The sequence below is a fragment of the Trichomycterus rosablanca genome, chromosome 2, assembly GCF_030014385.1.
Source record: "Trichomycterus rosablanca isolate fTriRos1 chromosome 2, fTriRos1.hap1, whole genome shotgun sequence".
NCBI lineage: Eukaryota > Metazoa > Chordata > Actinopteri > Siluriformes > Trichomycteridae > Trichomycterus > Trichomycterus rosablanca.
The window spans coordinates 17,201,926-17,228,720 of record NC_085989.1 but is presented as its reverse complement, the minus strand read 5'-3'; the positions used below and the strand labels follow the sequence as shown (position 1 = coordinate 17,228,720).

The window sequence follows — 26,795 nt, the reverse complement described above, 5'->3', positions numbered from 1 at the left end:
CATTGCTTGTATACTGTATTTATACTAGACAGATACTATCAGCTGGAACCAAATTCCTTGTGTATATCCACATACTTGGCCAAAAAATCTGATTCTGATTTTATCTTTTTAATTCTCCCTCTTTTCCTTTCAATCGAGTCATGTCCAAGTCACTGATAGCACTGTCCTCCAATGCTACAGACCCCTACCCAAACTGAGAGAAATGCAGAACATCACATGGCCCCTCGGGCACGATCCACAACTTCTTTTCACCATACAGAGACTGGGTCCTGCAACTGCAGCAGCATTGATGAACCCATTCAAACCTGAAGTCTCAGGGGTGATGGGCTAGTACATACTATTTGCGCCACCTGAGCACTCTTCTCCAATAGGTGTTTAATCCTTTTCATTAATTAAGGGACTGTCTGAAAAGTGCTTGCAGTGGTTGTGGCGTATTATTCATCAAATAAGGTGAATAGGTGCTAAGTTATTATAACTACAGAATATTTATAGGTCCACACAAGCAGTCTGTATTCAAATCAGTGTTTGAAAAAAGACCTAAAATTCAACATTAAACCGTAGAATAAGGAACAACCAGCATTTTTATGTTTATTGTGCTTCCCCATATTGGTGTAAATTAAGAATCATATCTATCAAATTAAAGGTCAAAATACTTGTATCTGTATCCAAAATGTATTTTTCATTGGCAAGTATTGCAAGTCTGCTCACACTGGAAATGCATTCAAATACTATGTTATGTGATTCAATTTAGAATATAGAATTTGATTACTCATGTGTGCAATTAGGAAAAAATAATGCAAAACATGAGACATGGGCTTGTGTTCTAGGTGCATCCTGTATGGCCCGTGCTTCGTTCAATTAAAACCAAACTGCTGTAAATAATACAGGATAAACACGACGGTCTTAAATGATCATTTCCATGTACTACGACCATGCACAATATGCACGGGTATAAACAAATAATCGGATGAGGTCTATATTTAGAACCACTAGGGGTATATCCTCTCACCAGTGCTATGTCCTTATGGCTCTGGTCCAGGATTTTAAGAACAACACGGATGCCTTTGCCATTGGTGTAGTTGTTGTTCCACTCATCCTCATAGTCATCTGTTCCACTGCGGACCATCAAACGGCCAGAGTAGATGTTGGTCCTGGTGCCACGACCCAAATGCTGCTCCTGAAAACCAAAATTACAACTGGATTTAAATTGCATTTTCTTTCTCATTTTCTCCAACTTTTCCCCCAATTTTCTCCCCTAATCTAGTCGTATCCAGTTACCCTGAGTGTGTTACACTTCACCTCTACCGATACAACCCTCCACTGCTGACTGAGAAGCTTCACAACTGACACACGCCCCCTCCGACATGTGTGCAGTACCGACTGCATCTTTTTACCTGCACGAGGTGCCATCAATCAGCCAGCAGAGGTCGTAATTGCACCAGTTATGAGATCCCTATCCGGCTCCCTACCTGGATGAACAACAGCCAAACGTTGTTCATAAAGACGCCCAGCCCAGTCAGATGGCAGAGCTGAGATTCGATACGATGTATTTTAAATCCAAGCTCTGGTGTGCTAGCGTGTTTTACCGCTGCGCCACCTGAGCGGATTTCATGAATTACTGAGGTGAAGATTTCCTAGTAGCTGTTCATATTGTAGAATTTTGTTCTGATGGTGTTCATCTGTTGGCATGAGAAGAGCATTTGTTCTATGGAAGTTCTTGATCCACAGAGGGTGCAAGTCGGGGTCTGCTCTCCCTTTAACAGGTAGGTATGGGTTTGCTGTATGCGGCATCTAGTGTAGACAATTTGTTCCCATCGTTTTTTGGGGTATTGAGCTCTATCCATTTTTATGATAGGGTGGATCTCGTAGAGCTTGTTGTTGGTATGAGTTTCCCATTCTTTTTGCCAAGCTGCTGTGGTGTCTGCTTTTATAATTGGTCTGAGATCGGATGGTGTGTAGGGGCATTGTTGGATTGGGGATGTTACAGTTTGCTTTGCTGCCAGGTCTGCTTGTTTATTTCCTTTAACGCCACAGTGTCCTGGGCTCTAGCAGAACTTTGTCATGGCCACAGGTTTTAAACTGTAGATAGACAAACTATCGAGAGTGTAATACTTTACTGGCTTGTTCTTTTGAGGCGCAGCACAGACTACAGAGAGATGATCACGTGTGTAGAGAAGTACACTTTTCCACTGATTATGGAATCCCATGCAATCAATGCAATTAATATGTAAACATATACACTGAACATTATCAGCACACTACACCACAGAAAAGTCTGTTACACTAGGACCGCCTCATTTAGCACCTCATATTTCAATTAAATTGCTAAACAAAAACCTTACATTTTGAATTTAACAGCAAATTGCATATTTCACAGGAAACAACTCCGTGACACGATTTTCATGGCCGTGAATTAGATATGACCTTATGTATGAGGCAAGGCAAAAAAAATGGCACATTGTTACAGTATGGACTAATCCAAGGTGTGGTTGTTGGAATATTTTGTTCTAAATAATATACAGTGTGTTAAGACAAACCTGTATTATCTCTTTGTCTTTAATCTGATGGAATCTCAGCTGGCACAGGTTGAACGTTTCAGACAAGGGTTTGCTGCTACTATTCATTCCATGTCTCATGACCAACAGGTTCGACAGTTCTGTAATGCAAAAACAACCATGCAGGATGAGTGAAAGACTTTCAATCGGAAACATAATTGACAATCAAGGTCACTTGATCACTTGGCAATGACGACAATACCACACATCACCTGCAGGTCTGGGCAAACAGCACTTCTTCACAGTAAAGCAGTCCTGGCCAGACTTAAGCACAAAGGTTTTCAGGCTTTCTGTGAGTTCCTTCACACTGGAGAATTCTCGCTCCCAGCCCTCCAGAACAAAAGTAGAGCCCTTCTGCATGATCCTGAACTGCTTATGTGTTGGACATTGTCCATCCTTTGGAGAAAATAAGGCAAGAATTACTTACAAATCATAATAAAATCATTGTTTTCAGTCAGAAATTCACTAAAATATACATATACAGGGGTTGGACAAAATAACTGAAACACCTGGTTTTAGACCACAGTAATTTATTAGTATGGTGTAGGGACTCCTTTTGCGGCCAATACAGCGTCAATTCGTCTTGGAAATGACATATACAAGTCCTGCACAGTGGTCAGAGGGATTTTAAGCCATTCTTCTTGCAGGATAGTGGCCAGGTCACTACGTGATGCTGGTGGAGGAAAACGTTTCCTGACTCGCTTCTCCAAAACACCCCAAAGTGGCTCAATAATATTTAGATCTGGTGACTGTGCAGGCCATGGGAGATGTTCAACTTCACTTTCATGTTCATCAAACCAATCTTTCACCAGTCTTGCTGTGTGTATTGGTGCATTGTCATCCTGATACACGGCACCGCCATTGGATGCACATGGTCCTCCAGAATGGTTCGGTAGTCCTTGGCAGTGACGCGCCCATCTAGCACAAGTATTGGGCCAAGGGAATGCCATGATATGGCAGCCCAAACCATCACTGATCCACCCCCATGCTTCACTCTGGGCATGCAACAGTCTGGGTGGTACGCTTCTTTGGGGCTTCTCCACACCGTAACTCTCCCGGATGTGGGGAAAACAGTAAAGGTGGACTCATCAGAGAACAATACATGTTTCACATTGTCCACAGCCCAAGATTTGCGCTCCTTGCACCATTGAAACCGACGTTTGGCATTGGCACGAGTGACCAAAGGTTTGGCTATAGCAGCCCGGCCGTGTATATTGACCCTGTGGAGCTCCCGACGGACAGTTCTGGTGGAAACAGGAGAGTTGAGGTGCACATTTAATTCTGCAGTGATTTGGGCAGCCGTGGTTTTATGTTTTTTGGATACAATCCGGGTTAGCACCCGAACATCCCTTTCAGACAGCTTCCTCTTGCGTCCACAGTTAATCCTGTTGGATGTGGTTTGTCCTTCTTGGTGGTATGCTGACATTACCTTGGATACCGTGGCTCTTGATACATCACAAAGACTTGCTGTCTTGGTCACAGATGCGCCAGCAAGACATGCACCAACAATTTGTCCTCTTTTGAACTCTGGTATGTCACCCATAATGTTGTGTGCATTGCAATATTTTGAGCAAAACTGTGCTCTTACCCTGCTAATTGAACCTTCACACTCTGCTCTTACTGGTGCAATGTGCAATTAATGAAGATTGGCCACCAGACTGGTCCAATTTAGCCATGAAACCTACCACACTAAAATGACAGGTGTTTCAGTTATTTTGTCCAACCCCTGTACCTGTCATGGCATGTTTATGGCACCCAGGATTCGCAGTGAGTGAATTCACACAGGCGACATGAACTTTAAAACCTAAGATCGCAGAGCTGTTAGGCTAGTGCATCTACACCACCTGAGCAACCCTCTCCAATAACTCAATAATAACTTTTAAAAATTTAGGGACTGTCTGAAAAGTGCTTGCAGTGGTTTTAGTGTAGTATTTATCAAAGAAGGTGAAGAGGTGCCTAGTAGAATGAACTACTTTAAATATACTACATTATCAGCTCCACTCACCATATAGAAGCACTTTGCACTTCTACAATTACTGACTGTAGTCCATCTGTTTCTCTGCATGCCCCCTTTCATGCTGTTCTTCAATGGTCAGGACTCTCCCAGGACCACCACAGAGCAGGTATTATTTAGGTGGTGAATCATCACAGCAGTGACACTGACATGGTGGTGGTGTGTTAGTGTGTGTTGTGCTGGTATGAGTGGATAAGACACAGCAGCGCTGCTGGAGTTTTTAAACACCTCACTGTCACTGCTGGACTGAGAATAGTCCACCAACCAAAATTATCCAGCCAACAGAGCCCCGTGGGCAGCGTCCTGTGACCACTGATGAAGGTCTAGAAGATGACCGACTAAAACAGCAGCAATAGATGAGCGATCATCTCCGACTTTACATCAACAAGGTGGACCAACTAGGTAGGAGTGTCTAATAGAGTGGACAGTGAGTGGACACGGTATTTAAAAACTCCAGCAGCATTGCTGTGTCTCATCCACTAAAACCAGCACAACACACACTAGCACACCACCACCATGTCAGTGTCACTGCAGGGCTGAGAATGATCCACCACCTAAATAATACCTGCTCTGTGGTGGTCCTGTGGGGGTCCTGACCATTGAAGAACAGGGTGAAAGCAGGTTAAAAAGGTATGTAGAGAAACAGATGGACTACAGTCAGTAATTGTAGAACTACAAAGTGCTTCTATATGGTAAGTGGAGCTGATAAAATGGACAGTCAGTGTAGAAACAAGGAGGTGGTTTTAATGTTATGGCTGATCGGTGTATATTATGTGTGTAATGTGCATGCATGGGTTCAGTAGCTAAACCTCTGGCATTATACAACATTTTCCCTAAAAAAAATGAACAACTTGAGAGCACTTTGGTGGCAAAGCGGTCTAACTCGCTACCACACCACTGTGGAGTGTTCAAACTTGTGAATTACAATCAAGTCTTAGCAGAGCCACCGAGTGCTGGAGTGGCGCAGTGGTAATTTACATTTGTAAACTTTTTAAGTGACCCACATGTTCATATTTTTCGCTACAACCCAGGCAACACAAACAACACATCAAAATGAAACACAAAATAAAAATGGTGGCAATCTGGTCCCACTGTGGTTTACAATGTGTAACGTAACTCCACCACATGGGGGCATACGTGGATTTCGTGTCATTATGTGCCTTTTAAAATTCGTTTATTTAATTATTATTCACTGCAGCCCATATTTTTGGCTCGCAATCCACTACCACTGGGATTGAGGGTTCAAATCCCCAGCAGTACGATCAGCGCTTTAGGGCAGGGGTTTTCAGGCGCGAGTACCTGTCCATGGTAAAGCCATTTATTTTTCACCCACATTATACATATTTGATTCGTCTTGCTGACAACACACACACACACACGTTTAATGTTATCCGGTTCAGTCTACAAAAAAGGACCGTTGGCTAGCCAAACTTAAAAATAGGGCTAACAGTGAAGACAAATCGGTGACAAAAACAATGACTGCCGGTATAGGACACATGTGTGGGTCTTTAAGAGAGGTGTATAGTAGGAGATGCTCTGTTCACAATATCACTATAAGTGATTCAGGAGTCGATTCGTATGAAGCAAGGCGTACGTTTCTCTTCTCTAGGTCAGCACACAGAAGGGGGCGCATGTCCAAAAAGGTTGAAAACTCCTGCTTTAGGGGTCTGCATACAGCAATGATTGGCTGTCTTGGGGGTAATTGAGGTCCTACAATGGATTGGCATCCAGTTTATAGTGTATTACTGCATTTCACCCAGTCCCAGTGATTCTGAGGCAACCAGGCCTTCCAAGAAGCAGTGGTAAACATGAAAACACCATTGTAATTGCACCAACCAAATAAAGATAATACAGCATAAAACAACAAATGAACACCAGCAGCATAAATACATTCTCATTTTCATTAACAGCTTTATCCTGGTCAGGGTTACTTACATACTTACATTTTGGCCACCTATATTACACCTCTTCCTCAGACACAGCCAATCATGTCTGTATGTAGACACATGTCTGGGCAAAAGCACCGCTGGGGATTCAAACCCTGTTTCCTAGCTGTAAGGGGCTAGTGTAATTTATCACTGCACTACCCGAATGCCCACATTTTAGCAAATGGGTTTTAGGATGAACTTATCAGTTGAAAGATGTATTTTTCACAAGAACCAGACCAAAACAGAATATGAAGATCACCTGGGTTCTACTCAGAACAGCTAAGATGATACGGTTGTATTCCACGACGCTCCAGCGCACAACGTACGCCCCCTCATCGGCGGCTTCCTTCTTCAGCTTCTGCAGCACAAACTCATCCCTGAAGAAAAGGACAGAGCACATCAGCGCTGCATTCCATCAGCGCAAACAGTCATACACCCAAATCAGAACAGATACTTACATTATGGGGCCGTGAAGCCCATTCGCCTCACTCAAAACTACTCTAGGGGGCGCCACCTCGTGGCAGAGGTAGTGGTGCGCGTCTGCCGTCAGGCGGAAATACCCGTCAAGCAGAGAGACCAGAGAGCGAGCCTCGAGACTGGATTTCAGGCGCAGGTCCTGTATTACAACAGAGTGACTCATTATAACACAACACTGTCACTTCTCAGGAAAACTGATGACATCACTGGTGACTAAAAAAGTAAAGTACAACGGCAAATACAGCGTGAACTGTCAATCAAAGTCTTTATGGGTTAAAATATATACAATCCCAAAAAAAGAAAAAGTTGGGACAGTATGGAAAATGCAGATAAAATAAAAACAGTGTTCCTTACATTTACTTTGACTTTTATTTGATTGCAGACAGTTTGAACCTGAGATATTTCATGTTTTATCTGCTCAACTTCATTTCATTTATTAATAAACATCCATTCCTGCATTTCAGGCCTGCAACACATTCCAAAAAAAGTTGGGACGGGGGCAATTTAGGGCTAGTAATGAGGTAAAAACCTAAATAGTGATTTAATTCCAAACAGGTGATGTCAACAGGTGATTGTAATCATGGTTCGGTACAAAAGCAGCATCCAGAGTCTTTAATTAGCAAAGATGATCAGAGGATCTCCAGTTTGTCAACAAATGTGTGAGAAAATTATTGAAATGTTTGCAAACAATGAACCTCAAAGAAAGATTGGAAGGGATTTGCATATTTCTCCCTCTACAGTGTATAATATCATTAAACCATTCAAGGAATCCAGAGGAATTTCAGTGCGTAAAGGCCAAGGGCGCAAACTTAAGCTGAACGCACTGCATGGCACTGCATCAAGAACCGCCATTCAACAATGGCTGATATAACCACATGGGTGAGGAATTACTTTGGCAAATCTTTGTCAAGCACTACAATACAGAGTTACATGAACAAATGTCACATAAAACTTTACTGTGCAAAAAAGAAGCCTTATGTTAATTATGTCCAGAAGCTGCGTTGACTTCTCTGGGTTTAGAGGCATCTAGGATGGACCATCACACAGTGGAAACGTGTATTGTGGTCAGATGAATCAGCATTCCAGGTCTTTTTTGGAAAAAATGAACGCCGTGTGCTCGGGACCAAAGATGAAAAGGACCATCAAGACTGTTATCAGCAACAAGTCCAAAAGCCAGGGTCTGTCATGGTACATGGCTGTGTCAGTGCCCTTGAGAAAGGGAATTTAGACTTCTGTGATGGCAGCATTAATGCAGAAAAGTACATTGAGATCTTAGAGCAACATGTGCTGCCTTCAAGACGTCATCTTTTCCAGGGATGTCCATGTATTTTTCAACAAGACAATACAAAACCACATGCTGCACACATTACAAAGGCATGGCTGGGGAAGAAGAGGGTACGGGTACTAGACTGGCCTGCCTGCAGTCCTGACCTGTCCCCAATAGAGAATGTGTGGAGAATTTTGAAATGAAAAATGCTACAACTACCCCGTACTGTTGCACATCTTAAGACGTGTTTGCAGGAAGAATGAGACAAAATAAAAGCTGAAACACTAAATCACTTGGTATCCTCGGTGCCAAAACGTATTTTAAGTGTGGTGAAAAGGAATGGCAACATTACAAAGTGGTAAATGCGAGAGAGAGAGAGGGAGACTTTACTTTTCTGAGATCATTTTAAACACAAGTTGATTTTCACTTGAGCCAACTTTGTTTCCACGTCACCAAAAAGTGGAAAATCCCAGAGCTTTTCTTTTTTTAAATAGAGGCTTTCTGAGTACTTTCCCAAAAATGGAATTAGATTCTAAAGTGTGCGGTCAGTGAAACAGATAGTTCTAAGCTAGTTATGATCATTTAGTTGGTCTGCTAGTTCCATACAAAAAATGCTTAGCTATTATTATATATTTTCCTGAGGATATAATGATATTTGCTCTTATGCTTTAACATTTGAGCTAGTTTGTTAGCAGTTAACCAGCTACTGTTTACCATGTTCCAACATAGCCAACTAAAATTACAATGTATTATTTTGGGATAAAAAACATGATCAGGTGCTGAAATACTACAAGGCAGGGTTGTATCTTGCTAACCACAGTGCTTTGAGATATTACAGGCACTATGGATTAAGCCATTTTTTCCTTTTTGACCAAGTGAGTAATAGAGAGACAAAATGTCCAAGTATTTACGTTTTGCCTGGGTTTTTCCTACCATTAAAAATGTAAGGTGGGGTAGTTTTGTGTGTGTGTGTGTGTGTGTGTGTGTGTGTGTGTGTGTGTGTGTGTGTGTGTGTGTGTGTGTGTGTGTGTGTGTGCGCGCGCGCGTGCTTATGCAGTGTGTTTGTGCATGTGTGCACACAACAATCTCTACAGTTAACAAAGACTGGTGCAAAAAAAAACATCCAGTAAGTGTCAGTTATGTAAATGAAAATGCATTGCTGTTTTTCTACCAGGAAACACCGGGCGCAAGGCAGGAAAACCCTGAACAGGGTACCAATCTATCGCAGGGCTTGGTCAAGTCTGAGAGAAAGAAACCAGGATATACACTGTTCAGGCATAACATAATGACCACATTCCTAATATTGTGTTGGTCCCCATTTTGCTACCAAAACAGCCCTGACCCGTTGAGGCATGGAGTCTGACACCTTTCTATCAGAACCAGCATTAACTTCTTTAGCAATCTGAGCTACAGTAGCTCGTCTGTTGGATGAAGCCACACGGGCCAGCCTTCGCTCCCCATGTGCATCAATGAGCCTTGGCCGCCCATGACCCTGTCGTCGGTTTACCACTGTTCCTTCCTTGGACCACTTTTGATAGATACTGACCATTGCAGACCGGGAACACCCCACAGGAGCTGCAGTTTTGGAGATGCTCTGACCCAGTCGTCTAGCCATCACAATTTGGCCCTTTGCTCAAAAGGATTTCGCTCAAATCCTTACGCTTGCCTTTTTTTCTGCTTCTAATACATCAACTTTGAGGATAAAATGTTCACTTGCTGCCTAATATATCCCACCTACTAACAGGTGCCGTGATGAAGAGATAACCAGTGTTATTTATTTCATCTGTCAGTCATAATGTCATAATGTTATGCCTTGTCGGTGTAAGCTGCTACACACTTCTTGTGTTGCACTCGAAACCTGAAATTTAATCATGATGAAAACGACTTTTAGTCTGTTCTACCCCAAAACATGGATGTGTGTAAAGCATTACCATTGCAAAGTTGTCTTGACGGCTGATACAGACATTCGCCCCGGAGATGGCGATGTGTGAGATTTCAGGGAAGTCGCAGAAGGTGTTCCAGCTCTCTGTTGTGCTAGTTTCATGTTCAGGTTCTTGCTGCTTCCCTCTCTTCCTTTTATCCAAGTAGTCGTTTCCCATATAGTTATTCTCCTGAGCCTGTAACACACATATCAATCAGCCAATGGTCCACACGCATTCCCACAACTCAGCAGTATCATTATTACCTACCCGCTGAGCCGGTATCTTCCTCCACTGGATGCCGGTGGTACCCGACACCATGACTTCATGTGTCGGCTCAGTGCTCTGGATCTCCTCTTGAGGTTGGCGTGCTCTGGTGGCGTTAAGGTAAGAGCCACTGCCGTCACCCTCAGGCCTCAGGTCCAGGTGAAAGATGTAAAAGATCTCTGTGCCAAAGCAGGGAGCCAGGCGTTCCAGCGTGGACAGGTACTTATAGATGACTTCCTGAGAGCCCAGACTACCCTGACCCACCGTGTGCTGCTGAAAGCTCCGAACAAAGTCAGCGAACACGCGGCGGATTCGGAACTTTGTCAGAAAGTTGTCGCGGGCGATGTGGCGGTAGAAGGAGCGGGGGATGCAGCGCAGAAAGCTAGAGAAGAGGCAAATTCAATACAAAGTAATTATTTGATTCAGGGAATAACAGGCTTGGATATTTCAGCTTTTTGACCAATTGCAGTTTTTTGACCAATTGCAGTCATTAACACGGGACATAGAACACTGATCAGCCATAACATTAAACCACTTCCTTGTTTCTACACTCACTGTCCATTTTATCAGCTCCACTTACCACATAGAAGCACTTTGTAGTTCTACAATTACTGACTGCAGTCCATCTGTTTCTCTGCATGCTTTGTTAGCCCTCTTTCATGCTGTTCTTCAATGGTCAGGACTCTCACTTTTTGAAGATCCCTCGTATTATGAGGTGCAGCAGTGTTGTTGGGAATGTTAAACACCTTCATGTCAATGCTGAATCCCATCAACACTGCTGCACTGTGTCACTGTACTGCTGAAAATGTCAGTGGGGGTCCATTTGGATTAATGGAGGGGGTAGAGAAGGTTGACAAAATAGCTTTAGTCTTTAGCTCATAAAACAGCCAATGAATGTAACTTTGACAGGTGTTCCAAATAAAATGCTTGATAATTGTATGTGTCCAAACCAGGGGTGTGCAAACATTTGCATACAGAATGGTAAGTGGAGGGTTTAACGTTTTTAGCCATACCTTCATCAAGTCGGCAATAAAATGCTTGATAATTGTAGGTCGGCAACCTATGTATCATGTGCCATAGCTTGCATGTAGAGCAGGTCTGACTGACACATTGATTTTAAGTTTCAAGTTTGTGCAAACTTAGTATAATATGGTATCTAAAAATGGATTCATGTGGCTCATATAAACAAAAGGGTTGTAATACCCTGTTTTAGCCATTGTCCCTCACCCTACACTCAGCCACGTGTGTAGGGTGTCTGTGTAGGTGCCCAGCAGACTGGTAACAGAGCACCTTTTTACAGTAATATTTAATTGATAATATGTATTTAAACACAAAGGTAAAATGGTTTATAGCGAAACAGCAGAAAAAAGTAAAAATACAGGGCCGCTAGCAGGTTTTCCACATTACGCAAGTCAGTGAAAGTCTTTTTAAAAATACTTCTCTTGTGCAAATACAATCTCACACCTGGTCTGCTTGGCCACTTCCTGTAGAGAGGTCTTGTTTTGCAAAGCCTTGTGAGATAAGTGCAGCACAGCCATGCCCAAGCTTTCATTCTTAAAGCCACTGAGCGCTTCTTCACCATTTATATCCTCCAGTGATGCCACGTCGTTCACAAAATCACATTTGGCCTGGTGAAGAAAAAAACACAAACTCCATCAAAATGTAAGCATGTATTGTTTGCATACACTTGACCATATATACAGTGTATCACAAAAGTGAGTACACCCCTCACATTTCTGCAGATATTTAAGTATATCTTTTCATGGGACAACACTGACAAAATGACACTTTGACACAATGAAAAGTAGTCTGTGTGCAGCTTATATAACAGTGTAAATTTATTCTTCCCTCAAAATAACTCAATATACAGCCATTAATGTCTAAACCACCGGCAACAAAAGTGAGTACACCCCTAAGAGACTACACCCCTAAATGTCCAAATTGAGCACTGCTTGTCATTTTCCCTCCAAAATGTCATGTGATTTGTTAGTGTTACTAGGTCTCAGGTGTGCATAGGGAGCAGTTGTGTTCAATTTACTAGTACAGCTCTCACACTCTCTCATACTGGTCACTGAAAGTTCCAACATGGCACCTCATGGCAAAGAACTCTCTGAGGATCTTAAAAGACGAATTGTTGCGCTACATGAAGATGGCCAACGCTACAAGAAGATTGCCAACACCCTGAAACTGAGCTGCAGCACAGTGGCCAAGATCATCCAGTGTTTTAAAAGAGCAGGTTCCACTCAGAACAGACCTTGCGTTGGTCGTCCAAAGAAGCTGAGTGCACGTGCTCAGCGTCACATCCAACTGCTGTCTTTGAAAGCTAGGCGCAGGAGTGCTGTCAGCATTGCTGCAGAGATTGAAAAGGTGGGGGGTCAGCCTTTCGGTGCTCAGACCATACGCCGCACACTACATCAAATCGGTCTGCATGGCTGTCACCCCAGAAGGAAGCCTCTTCTGAAGTCTCTACACAAGAAAGCCCGCAAACAGTTTGCTGAAGACATGTCAACAAAGGACATGGATTACTGGAACCATGTCCTATGGTCTGATGAGACCAAGATTAATTTGTTTGGTTCAGATGGTCTCAAGCATGTGTGGCGGCAATCAGGTGAGGAGTACAAAGATAAGTGTGTCATGCCTACAGTCAAGCATGGTGGTGGGAATGCCATGGTCTGGGGCTGCATGAGTGCAGCAGGTGTTGGGGAGTTACATTTCATTGAGGGACACATGAACTCCAATATGTACTGTGAAATACTGAAGCAGAGCATGATCCCCTCCCTCCGGAAACTGGGTCGCAGGGCAGTGTTCCAGCATGATAATGACCCCAAACACACCTCTAAGACGACCACTGCTTTATTGAAGAGGCTGAGGGTAAAGGTGATGGACTGGCCAAGCATGTCTCCAGACCTAAACCCAATAGAACATCTTTGGGGCATCCTCAAGCGGAAGGTGGAGGAGCGCAAAGTCTCGAATATCCGCCAGCTCCGTGATGTCGTCATGGAGGAGTGAAAAAGCATTCCAGTGGCAACCTGTGAAGCTCTGGTAAACTCCATGCCCAGAAGAGTTAAGGCAGTTCTGGGAAATAATGGTAGCCACACAAAATATTGACACTTCAGGAACTTTCACTAAGGGGTGTACTCACTTTTGTTGCCAGTGGTTTAGACATTAATGGCTGTATATTGAGTTATTTTGAGGGAAGAATAAATTTACACTGTTATATAAGCTGCACAAAGACTACTTTTCATTGTGTCAAAGTGTCATTTTGTCAGTGTTGTCCCATGAAAAGATATACTTAAATATCTGCAGAAATGTGAAGGGTGTACTCACTTTTGTGATACACTGTATATATTTTATATTTTAATGTTATGGCTGATCTGTGTATATATATATATATACACACAGATCAGCCATAACATTAAAATTACCTCCTTGTTTTCACACTTTTAAACACCTCACTGTCACTGCTGGACTGAGAATAGTCCACCAACCAGAAATATATCCAACCAACAGCACCCCGTGGGCAGCGTCCTGTGACCACTGATGAGAGTCTACAAGATGACTCAAACAGCAGCAATAGATGAGCGATCAGCTCTGACTTTACATCTACAAGGTGGACCAACTAGGTGTTGTTGTGTCTAATAAAATGGACAGTGAGTGGAGACGGTATTTAAAAACTCCAGCAGCGCTGCCGTGTCTGATCCACTCATACCAGCACAACACACACTGACACACCACCACCATGTCAGTGTCACTGCAGTGCTGAGAATCATCCACCACCTAAATAGTACCTGCTCTGTGGTGGTCCTGTGGGGGTCCTGACCATGGAAGAACAGGGTGAAAGCAGGTTAAAAAGGTATGTAGAGAAACAGATGGACTACAGTCAGTAATTGCAGAACTACAAAGTACTTCTATATGGTAAGTGGAGCTGATAAAATGGACAGTGAGTGTAGAAACAAGGAGGTGGTTTTAATGTTATGGTTGATCAATGTATATATATATATACACGTGTGTGTGGTGTGCTAAGGTAAGCTTTTTTTTTGGTATTGGCCTCTAGCAAACTTACCTGAGCAAAAAGATACTCCAAAGATGCAATCTCAAGTAGAGGGGCAGCCCCCTGCTCATTTCCTGTACGAATTGCATAACGTGCCACCATTGGCTCGTTCTCATTAAGACCATGCCAGTTCCGAAAGTAAAACCTGTAACATTACAAGATAACATGTAGTATTCAGGAATGGCTTTTTCAGGGATTAGATCGGACATTCTCACTGATGCTATAAAAGCAATATGTGGTGACAGTGCTACTATTATGGTGATGTGAAAAGAGTGTTAATGAACATTAGTGTTATTGACTAATGTCAGTGTGCATTATTATTCAACCCCCAGCCTTAGTACAGTATGGTGGAACATCATTTTGCCTTGATAAACTCAAGTGGTTTCCGGATGTGCTAACAAGCTTCTAACACCTCTCCTGAGGAATCTTCACTCATTCCTCTTATGTAAAAGCTTCCAGCTCATTAAGCTTTGATGGCTGGAACTGCTCTATTCCTGGACTGATTCCATAGCCATAAAGTCAAGTTGTGGATCACTGTCTTGCTGTAAAGTCCAATTATCACCAAGGTTTAATTTCAACACAAAAGGCATTACATTCCTCCTCAAAATGCCTTGGCATTTCTGTGAATCCTTGATAACAGTCACACCCATCTCTATGCTTGACCATGGAAATTATATTTCTCTGGTCATAAGATTTGCATTTCATGTGCCAGACAAACCGCAGATTCATATGGCCAATTAGTTCCAGTTTTAATGTTTCACTTCATAAAACAGTGTTGCAGAACTCTGCAGGCCTATCCAAATTCCTTCTGGCATATTGCAGTCAATGATTCCTGTGCTTCTTGGTCAAGAGTGGTCAAGAGTTTGACCTTGGCTGTTAAGCGAATTCCAGCCTTTAACAGGTCATCATGTAAGTCCTTTGGAGTGACAGCTTGTGTATTAATGCAAAACACTTACAGGCGGACAGCTAAGGCCTCTGGAACTTCTAGAGAATACTCCCAGTGGAATGTTCAAGGTCTTGGAAATCATCGTATACACATTGCTATGGTGTAATGAAATGATCTCCTATCTCAGGTTTTGTCACAGCTCCTTAGTTTTAACCACGGTTGCAACACATCTCTTGGTGGTGTTGATACACCGATCAGCCATTACATTCTACACATAGTGTCCATTTTATCAGCTCCACTTACCATATAGGAGCACTGTGTAGTTCTACAATTACTGACTGTAGTCCATCTGTTTCTCTGCATGCTTTGTTAGCCCCCTTTCATGCTGTTCTTCAATGGTCAGGACTCTCCCAGGACCACTACAGAGCAGGTATTATTTAGGTGGTGGATCATTCACAGCACTGCAGTGACACTGACATGGTGGTGGTGTGTTAGTGTGTGTTGTGCTGGTATGAGTGGATAAGACACAGCCGCGCTGCCGGAGTTTTTAAACACCTCACTGTCACTGCTGGACTGAGAATAGTCCACCATCCAAATATATCCAGCCAACAGCATCACTCATACCAGCACAACACACACTAACACACCACCACCATGTCAGTGTCACAGAAGTGCTGAGAATGATCCACCACCTAAATAATACCCGCTCTGTTGTAGTCCTGTGGGGGTCCTGACCATTGAAGAAGAGTGAAAGCAGGCTAAAACAGTATGTAGAGAAACAGATGGACTACAGTCAGTAATTGTAGAACTACAAAGTGCTTCTATATGGTAAGTGGAGCTGATAAAATGGACAGTGAGTGTAGAAACAAGGATGTGGTTTTAATGTTATACATCACATCAGAAGTAAATAAAGGGTGGTTTTGATCATGCTGTAACCCAACTTTAGATCATATAAACTAGTAGCAGATTTTAAGATCAGTAATATGATGTTAATAATTGTGATATGACAGTAAATAAAATATTTTTCATTTGCTGCATTATTCAAATGATAAAGACTAGCTCTGCAGAACAGATTATATGTATATTATATGCTCTTGCAGAACTGTTCAAGTTTAAAGACATTTCCTTCCTATCCTGAAGCCACTGTGTTCTTTTTTTATGTGCGTTTAAGGTCGCTCTTGTGCTGGAAGGGAAACCACCTGCCCATCTTTAGCAGTTCTGCAGAGGGCCACATGTCTAACTTAAGAATTCGGATGTACTTGACAGCATCTTGCCCAGTTTCCACCAAAGCTAAACACCTCTACAACATAGTCAGTGGGTAGCACTGTCGCCTCACAGCAAGAAGGTCCTGGGTTGGATCCCCAGGTGGGGCGGTCCGGGTCCTTTCTGTGTGGAGTTTGCATGTTTCCTCCGGGGTCTCCGGTTTGTTTCCACAGTCCAAAGACGTGCAAGTGAGGTGAATTGGAGATACTAAATTGTCCATGACTGTGTTTGACATTAAACTTGTGAACTGATGAATCTTGTGTAATGAGTAACTACCGTTTCTGTCATGAATGTAACCAGTGTAAAACATGACGTTAAAATCCTAATAAACAAATAAATTTTACAGTAGGTATGATATTTTGGGTGGTGTGCTGTGTTTGGTTTATGCCTAATGAAGCATTTGGGAATCAGTCCAGTCAAGAAGACATTCAAACGTGTTCTTATCTGATCATAAAAGCTTTCGCCACATGGTGTTTTTGGCAGGGTACAAATGATTCAGTGTGGCACTTCTACAGAAAAGGATTCTTTTTTTTTTCTTTTTTTTTTTCCCTTTTTCTCCCCTTTTAGCGCATCCAATTGTTCAATTTGCATCGGGCTTCCTCTCTGTCTATGCCGAACCCTGCCCTGACCGAGGCGATCAAAGCTAACCCATATCCCCTCCGAAACACGGGCAGCAGCCGGATGCATTTTTGCCACCCACACACTGATGAGTGTTGTGCCACCTAGCGTTGCTTGCGGAGAGACAAACCCTAAGGGCACTCTTCCTCATCTCTGTGCAGGCGCCTCTAATCAGCCGGCAGAGGTCGTAATCGCATTCTGACAGAGAGAGACCCACATCCGGTTCTTTGTCCCGCCCCCCAACTGAGCAACCGGTAAATCGTTGCTCATACAGCCACTCAGCCTCGAACGATGTACTCAGAATCCAGATCTGGTTGCAGCGTGTCTTTTTACCGCTGCGCCACCTGAGCGGCCCCAGAAAAGGATTCTTTCTACAGATCCTGCATTGAAGTTCGGCCTTGTAAAGCTTGTAAGATTGTTGACACACCCCAAAACCTATAAATGTATGTTCTCAGATTGCTATCTATTGTGAACCTTTTCTGCCCAGTAGCAGTAAAAATGCCCTACTGTAACGTTATTTATTTAGCTGTTTCACACCATGGTTATATTCAGTGTGCTACTGTTGAACTTAGAAACACTTTCTCTAGTCATTCCTCCCTAATGGTATGTTAACAATTTGTATTGACAAGATCTGTGAATAACTCATGTTCCTACTGAAACACACTTTTATATTTACCTCATGCGAAAGTGAAGTATCAGGCTTGACTGGTTTTCTAGGGTGAAGCTGTGGTTAGGACTATACCAACAGCAGCATGACGGGTTGTACAGTGCAAACAGAGGATGGCATACAGGTGTAACTCCTGTCCAGGAAAACACACACACACACACAAATTACTCAAGTCCAACACACAAGCTGGAATGTCTTCAACACTCAGATGCATGCCGAATCACTTACCAACAGATTCCGCAGCCTTGATGGAGAGCTCCTCAGCAGTCACCTCGCCATCCTGAAACGTCAGGTACCGATCTCCATCTTTGGTCCAGAGCAGATAGATGTGAATCCCCGGCCCCTGAGGCGCCTCACACTGCTCTGTGGGCGCCCCTTGCTTTGTACCCTTAAAGCATCTGAGTCTAGACATACTCCATTTGTTTCTCACCTGCCATTGAGGACAGAAAAAAGGAAATCCAGTCTTAGTTTACCAGAAATAACCGGTCGTATTGACAACGTCCGAGTGGCACGCACGCAGTAAAACAAATGACACCGGAATCAATACAGTCTTCTACGTTTGTGCTGTATCATTAGGTTGATTCGCGTGTCAGATTTCTCATTTCTAATTGGCGATGAGTGCTGTTCGGGTTTGGCTGGGAGAGGGTTTGAAAATCAACACTGAAGCAGTGGTTACAGATAATAGTATAACGTGGTCGTCTTTTATGCAAAGAGCTTAATGGAAGGAAGATTGTGGCATCAGATATCCTAAGAAGTACCCACCCTAACTGAGAAAGAAAATAAAAATACTTTGACTCTGTGCAACTTTAAGTACAAGCAAATGAATAAAAGTGACTCAGCTGACAGGCTTACTGCTTAAGTATTCTATATTATCCAAGGAAATCATACTTTATGAGGAAAAAGTAAGAATCAAGAAAGGTAAACCATACATACACTGATCAGCCATTACATTAAAACCACCTCCTTGTTTCTACACTCACTGTCCATTTTATCAGCTCAACTTCCCATATAGAAGCACTTTGTAGCTCTACAATTACTGACTGTAGTCCATCTATTTCTCTACATACCTTTTTAGCCTGCTTTCACCCTGTTCTTCAATGGTCAGGACCCCCACAGGAACACTACAGAGCAGGTAATATTTGGTTGGTGGATCATTCTCAGCACTGCAGTGACAATGACATGGTGGTGGTGTGTTAGTGTGTGTTGTGCTGGTATGAGTGGATAAGACACAGCAGCGCTGCTGGAGTTTTTAAACACCTCACACGCTGCAACCAGAGCTGGGATCTCGAATACATGGTATCAGCCTTGCCGGCTGAGGCCGAGCTGCCACATGAACAACGATTGGTCTGTTGTTCAGATGGGCGGGACTAAGCCGGATATGGGTCTCTCTCTGTCAGACTGGTGCAATTACGTCCTCTGCTGGCTGATTAGAGGTGCCTACACAGAAATGAGAAAAGAGTGCTCTTAGGGTATGTCTCTCCGTACACAGCGCTAGATGGCACAACACTCGTCAATGTGTGGGTTATAAGATGCATACGGCTTGCTGCCCACGTGTCGGAGGGGAGTGGGTTAGCTTTGAACTCCTCGGTCAGAGCAGGGATCAGCATTGGTGGAGAGGAAGCATGATGCAATGGGGCAATTGGACGCATTAAAAGGGGGAGAAAAAAAGGGGAGAAAATGCATTTATAAAAAAAAAAAAAAAAAAAAAAAAAAAAAAAAAAAAAAAAAAAAACACCTCACTGTCACTGCTGGACTGAGAATAGTCCACCAACCAAAAATATATCCAGCCAACAGCGCCCCGTGGGCAGCGTCCTGAGACCACTGATGAAGGTCAAAAAGATGACCAACTCAAACAGCAGCAATAGGTGAGCCATCGTCTCTGACTTTACATCTACAAGGTGGACCAACTAGGTAGCAGTTTTTAATAGAGACACGGTATTTAAAAACTCCATCAGCGCTGCTGTGTCTGATCCACTCATACCAGCACAACACACACTAACACACCACCACCATGTCATTGTAACTGCAGTGCTGAGAATGATCCACCACCCAAAAATACCTTTTTGGTGCTTCTATGTGGTAAGTGGAGCTGATAAAATGGACAATGTGTGTAGAAACAAGGAGGTGGTTTTAATGTTATGGCTGGTATATAAAGCCTCTGTTATTTTAATAGACTTAATGTTACCTTTTGCCAACCAGTTTTTTCTACCTCATGAACTGAATGGGCAGCTGATTTTGGTTATATAAAGTGGTGTTGGGTCAATTTAGTCATCACAACGCAAAAGTCATATTTTTCCATTTTAAACTGACACTTTCCAATAGTGCTGTGCACATGTTTTAGCAAGAGCAAAAGAACTTTAAAGGGCAACGTATTATATTTTTAACATCTATATGCCAGGGGTGGACTATGCACAAATGTCAAGATAGACAACTTACACTTCAGGTTAAAAGTTTACATCCGGTAGCAAGGCACACGTACTGTGTATTCAAACATTATTTAGACTTCTTGCCTTTGTATGCACTTTATTGTGTCGTATTGTGGATTTCAATTTTAGTGGATGTTTAATTAATTATACACTGATCAGGCATAACATTATGACCACCTTCCTAATATAGTCTTCCCCATTTTGCTGCAAAAACAGCCCTGCAACTGTGATGCACTGTGTATTCTGACACCTTTCTATCAGAACCAGCATTAACTTCTTCAGCAATCTGAGGTACAGTAGCTCGTCTGTTGGATCGGACCACACGGACCAGCCTTCGCTCCCCACGTGCATCAATAAGCCTTGGTCGCCCATGACCCTGTCGCCGGTTTACCACTGTTGCTTGCTTGGACCACTTTTGATAGATACTGACCACTGCAGATCGGGAACACCCTACAAGAGCTGCAGTTTTGGAGATGCTCTGACCCAGTCGTCTAGCCATCACAATTTGGCCCTTGTCAAACTCGCTCAAATCCTTACGGTCATAATGTTATGCCTGGTCGGTGTATTCTAGAACTCAATTGGAATCCACCTGTAGCAATTTGTATTGATTGGACATTGTATGGAAAGGTGCACCCCTGAGTCTATAAGGGCCAACAATTTACAGAGCATTGTCAGGACAAAAAACAAGCAAAGAAAAGTCCAAGGAACTGTCTGTAGATCTCTGCTACCATACTGCCACAAAGCATACATCAAGGCAAGGATATAAAACAACATTTAAGGCTTTGAGTGTTCACAGGACCACAAACGTCGCCATTATTTTATAAATAAAAGAAGCTTGGCACAACCTTGAATGTTCCAAGAGCTAGCCTTAGGCCAAATTAGGCAAGGAAGGTCTTGGAAGGCCAGTGCAGAGACAGGAGAATCTGTCTATGCAGAACTTTTTAAATAAGGCCGTTATAGCAGGATGGAAGACAGACGCTCCTGTTAAATAGAAGGTAAATAAGGAAAACCTTCTCTGGTTTAATGATATGACAACTTTTGGGCAGAACAGCAAGTACTATATCGGATGGAAAACAAGCACTGCGCATCACCCTGGTAATTCCATTCCTACATGATGCAAAGTGGTGCTTCGCAGTGGTGGGGAGACTAGTAAGAATTGAGGGACATATAGATACAGTAGACCCTAGAGTTACGAACGGTTTACCATACGAACATTTTGGGTTACGAACAATCTTTTTCAACTTAACATACGAACAAATTTCGGATTACAAACCGAAATTTGCTAAACACATGACGTCACGAACAAGTTGACTCCAACCATCTCTCTCTCTCTCTCTTTCTCTGAGCAAACATTCGGACAGTGGACAGTGTTTTTCCGGTGTTTTCTTGTTATTTTGTAAAATTCTATATTACAATGTCCCCAAAGAAGAAAAAGCTTAGTGGTGAGAAAATGAACAAATCTATTATTATTTCTTGTTGTATAATTACTCCTGCCAGTAGCTGTCACTGTGTATCAGACAGAGGGGAGGGACAGTGAGTGAGAGAGAAGAAGGAATTCGGCTCAGTAAAGTATTCTTTCTTTCATGCAATTACACCTACAAAATACAACACTGTTGTAAAAAAGGAAATAATATGAGAGTTATTGTTGTTTCAGGTAGATACAATGTAGTATGGTGTATGGTAAGGCACACATACTGCACTGAAATGTAATGTGTTTTTTATGTACAGTACTACTGTGTATTGTTGTTTATTATTGTTTATTACAGTATTATCTATTCTATAATTTAAGATTAAGGGATAATATAGTTGTATTTATAACAAAAAAGACCATTTAAGACATTAGAAAGGTTGGGTAAGGGGGGTTTGGGAGGTCTGGCACGGATTAATTCTGTTTACATTATTTCTTATGGGAAAAATAGGTTTAACTAACGAACATTTTGACTTAAGAACAGCCCTTCAGAACCAATTAAATTCGTAAGTCAAGGGTCTACTGTACACCAAAACAAGAACAATTGTGGTGGAAGAGAAGGATCGCACTGACAAGGTCGTTCATGGAAGCTCAGAGAGTGTGATATGAAAGAAAGAACACTTTATACTCCCAACAGCAACCTTGTAGGACAGTGAGAGATTCCAAAGTTAACAGAGATTTCTTAGCTAGAACTGGTCTAAACGGGGCCGCTCAGGTGGTGCAGCGGTAAAAACACACGCTGGAACCAAAGCTGGGATCTCGAATACATCGTATCGAATCTCAGCTCTGCCTAAGGCTGAGCGGCAACATGAACAACGATTGGCCTGTTGTTCAGATATGGGCGGGACTAAGCCGGATGGGGTCTCTCTCTCTCATAACTGGTCCAATTACGACCTCTGCTGGCTGATTGATGGCGCCTGCACAGAGATGAGAAAAGAGTGCTCTCAGGGTGTGTCTCTCCGTAACACAACGCTGAGCTGCACTGCACTCGTCAAAGTGAAGGTGATAAGATGCATACGGCATGCTGCCCACGTGTCGGAGGGGGCGTGGGTTAGCTTTGTTCTCCTCAATCAGAGCAGGGATCGGCATTGGTGGAGAGGAAGCATGACGCAATCGGGTAATTGGACGCGCTAAAATATATAAAAAAAAGAACTGGCGTAAACAAGCTAGAAATGGGTTTTGGAGGTCAAACAATGTAACACACTTCTTGTTACGTACACCACTTTCCAGTAACATTCCATTGTAGCAGTATTCTTAGAATATTGGAATATGACTACTGACGCACATGCCCTAAGCATATCTACACGTCCTAAGTAGTAATTGATTATGTCTTAATATTTCTAGTGCAATGACCCAAAGCATGCAGCCAAAACAACACTAAGAGTCACTTTGAGGCATGACTCTGAATGTCCTTGGCAGTTAAGTTACAGTGTAGCAGTCCTGTAGCAGGTAATTTGTAGCAGTCTCATTTGTCTCCCATGCCATTTAGTAAACTTTTAGCAGTCTGTTCTGTGTCTTTTACTCAACAGTGGCTTCCATCTTGCCACCCTGCCATAAAAGCTTTATTAACAACAAGTTCTTCTATCTCTCCTATCCACAGGACTTCTATAACCCCTTTAGAGTGACTGTTGGCTTACATTCATGACCTATTAAGCATCCTTCTTGCCTGACTGTCTAATTTGGAAGGACTGCCCCATTTAGGAATGTTCAAGGTTGTTGCCAAGCTTGTTCCATTTTAAAATGGTTTAGACCACTTGTAGTCCTGAGAACACTCAGAATCTTTTATATTGTTTGATATTTTGCCCTGACAAATGTATTTCCAAGATTTTATCACATTGGTTTACAGATATTTACATTTATGGCATTTAGCAGACGCTTTAATCTAGGGGTGGGGCGACGCGTCAACGTAATCGATTACGTCGAAAATATGTCTGCGGCGTAAAAAACTCACACACGAGCATCTAAAGTTAAGGAGTGTTTTTCACGAAGATACAACAATGTGGTGCTCTGTAAACTTCGCAAAGTGAAGATGGTTCATCACAGCTGTTTGACTTCTATGCACGAACATTTAAAGCTCAAGCATCGCGGAGCGCATTTTCAAGACAGCATCAAAACACGCCGGTAAGTTTGTTTACATTCATTTCTTCACCCTAGTGTTACATATTAGGGTTATTAACACATGTCTTCATTGCCCCATGTTAGTAAAACAAATTTACCAATTAAAGTAATTTCTGCATTGCTGCTGTTTCTGCATCGATGCTGAATTTCTGCATTCGGCCGTTTTAAATGTTTCTGTTTATTTTAATGCCGCGTTGGAGGAACAGAATAGATTAAACTAACAGTACAGCCTGTCGCTACAGCCTGTAAATCGTTTTATTTCTTTGCACTTCATCGATGTAAAATACGTTCACCAGTGATTACCGTAACTACATATTATACCAGAATTATTTCCCAGTTATAAACATTTTAAGTTTGAGATCTAGTTTTGAAGTAAACAATTGATATTTCAGGTAAAGAGTTGCTGTGACATACAGTGATAAAATAATTCTGTCACAGCAATTTGAGCAGTTGTAGCCTAGTGGTTAAGGTACTGGACTAGTAATCAGAAGGTCGCTGGTTCAAACCCCACCACTGCCAGGTTGCTGCTGTTGGGCCCTTGAGCAAGGCCCTTAACCCTCAATTGCTTAGATTGTATACTGTCACAGTACTGTAAGTCACTTTGGATAAAGGCATCTGCTAAATGCTGAAAAAGTTAAAAAAAAGAAAGAAAAATTAAAAGTAAAATTTGAGGTCTAGTGTTTTTCTGATGAGACATCTGACAACGCAGAATTGATTATGCCCCCCCATCACTGTAATTCTGATCTGCTTTATGTTTCTCTTTTTAAGGGTCAAGCAAAGAAGTGTGGAGGACTTTTTAAACAAGCTGGGATGTGCAAAGAAAGAATTCCTGTTGTACTGCACACCTGTATATGTATATATGACAAATAAAGGCATTCTATATTCCTTTACTTTACCAACGCAGGTTTTTTTTTTTTTTTTTGAAGAATTCTGCCCTGAAGTGCATAATGTGCTAAGAGAAGATTAGAGAAAATATTGAAACATTAGGATGAATTCTGTTTTTCATTGTTTTATGTAGGCGCACACATAAAACCCTTTAAAACAAGCAGTAAATAAGTTTAGACTAATCGATTAATCGAAAAAATAATCGTTAGAATAATCGATACAAAAATAATCGTTAGGTGCAGCCCTACTTTCATCCAAATACAGTACAATTCAAGCAACTAAGAGTTAAGGGCCTTGCTCAGGGGCCCAACAATGGCAACTTGGCGACGGTGGGGCTCATGATTACTAGATATTTCCTTGGACTTTATAATTTGGTTGTAGTCCTGACAGTGCAGTGCGCCTTTATAGATCCAATGTGTCTTTCCAAACCATGTCCTGTATATTCTAACCAGCATCTAAATCAAATGCTAAATTAAAAAAACTTTTTGCCTATATGTCTATATGCTTCGGTGTACGTGGGGGTGAAATGTGTCTTATTTCAGGCAGGTAGTTTTAAATTCCAACAGACACGATCCAAAATCTTGTTAAATGCACTTTTAGAATAGATGAGGCTTTAATGGCCGCAGGGGTACGACAGGGGTACGATAATACCGAGCATGGTTTTGGAATTAGATGAGCCACAAGCTCATGTTGGGGTGTCCACATAATTTTGGTCATACAGTGTACTGTACATTCCAATAAGATTGTAGAACACAGATCTTAACTGTCAAAGAAATTCCACATTCAAAACACTGTCACCTAAATAACGTCGCTCGTATGATCACGGAACAAGCAGGTTTAGCTCACTCACAACCATACCAACCAGTAAGCGCCATATTATACCTTTATTAACCTCAAATGAAAGAAATCGACTCCAAACTTTACCAAATATGCCAAGTATTTATTTTATCTATCAAACGAAGAGAAAGTAAATATGTAAACACACCATGCTAACCACACTGCTATACTGCTAAGCGTTACTTCCTGTTTCACATCAAGCTTCGTTCAAAACAAACCATGTCGTTCTTTAACTAAATAAACAATTAATAACAAATAAATGCACACTTACCATCCAACAAGATTAGTGAAACAAATAAAACCAATGTGTTTGCCAAAGTTTGGATAATGACGTTCGGTTTACATCGCTCCTGCTCCCACACACACTCGCTACGTGCTGGACTGTCATATGGCGTTCACGAATGAATCGGTTCATGAGTCGACTCGAGTCAGATACACTCTCTGGTCACTTTATTAGGTACACCAAAAGTCAGGCTAGGCATAATATTATGACCACTGACAGGTGAAGTGAATAACACTGATTATCTCCATCACGGCACCTGTTAGTGGGTGGGATATATTACGCAGCAAGTGAACATTTTGATGTGTTTCTATGTTCAAAGTTGATGTGTTAGAAGCAGGAAAAATGGGCGAGCGGAAAAATGGCTAGACGACTGGGTCAGAGCATCTCCAAAACTGCGGCTCTTGTGGGGTGTTCCCGGTCAGCAGTGGTCAGTATCTATCAAAAGAGGTCCAAGTAATGGGCCAAGGGTCATGGGCGGCCAAGGCTCATTGATGCACGTGGGGAGCGAAGGCTGGCCCGTGTGGTCCGATCCAACAAACGAGCTACTGTAGCTCAAATTAATGAAGAAGTTCATGCTGGTTCTGATAGAAAGGTGTCAGAATACACAGTGCATCGCAGTTTGTTGTGTATGGGGCTGCATAGCCGCAGACCAGTCAGGGTGCCCACTGCCCAAAAGCGCAAACAATGGGCAAGTGAGCATCGGAACTGGACCACGGAGCAATAGAAGAAGGTGGCCTGTTCTGATGAATCACGTTTTCTTTTACATCACGTGGATGGCTGGGTGCGTGTGCGTCGTTTACCTGGGGAACACGTGGCACCAGGATGCACTGTGGGAAGAAGGCAAGCCGGCAGAGGCAGTGTGATGC

General features: G+C 42.4%; 1 protein-coding gene across 1 annotated transcript in view; it reads right to left on the bottom strand.

Annotated features, from left to right (window-relative positions):
* The window catches only part of tyk2 (tyrosine kinase 2), a 51,634-nt gene extending 25,633 nt beyond the window's left edge, over nt 1-26,001 (bottom strand). The window contains exons 1-12 of the mRNA XM_063011992.1: nt 25,918-26,001; nt 18,141-18,342; nt 17,922-18,045; nt 14,491-14,623; nt 11,892-12,055; nt 10,431-10,809; nt 10,173-10,358; nt 6,956-7,113; nt 6,757-6,874; nt 2,768-2,951; nt 2,538-2,656; nt 1,010-1,177 (exon numbers count right to left, since the gene is read on the bottom strand). Of these exons, the coding sequence (XP_062868062.1) occupies nt 1,010-1,177; nt 2,538-2,656; nt 2,768-2,951; nt 6,757-6,874; nt 6,956-7,113; nt 10,173-10,358; nt 10,431-10,809; nt 11,892-12,055; nt 14,491-14,623; nt 17,922-18,045; nt 18,141-18,342; nt 25,918-25,920 (1,938 nt within the window). The 5' untranslated portion in view covers nt 25,921-26,001. The remainder of the gene's footprint in view (nt 1-1,009; nt 1,178-2,537; nt 2,657-2,767; nt 2,952-6,756; nt 6,875-6,955; nt 7,114-10,172; nt 10,359-10,430; nt 10,810-11,891; nt 12,056-14,490; nt 14,624-17,921; nt 18,046-18,140; nt 18,343-25,917) is intronic.
* Nucleotides 26,002-26,795: the final 794 nt, after the last annotated feature.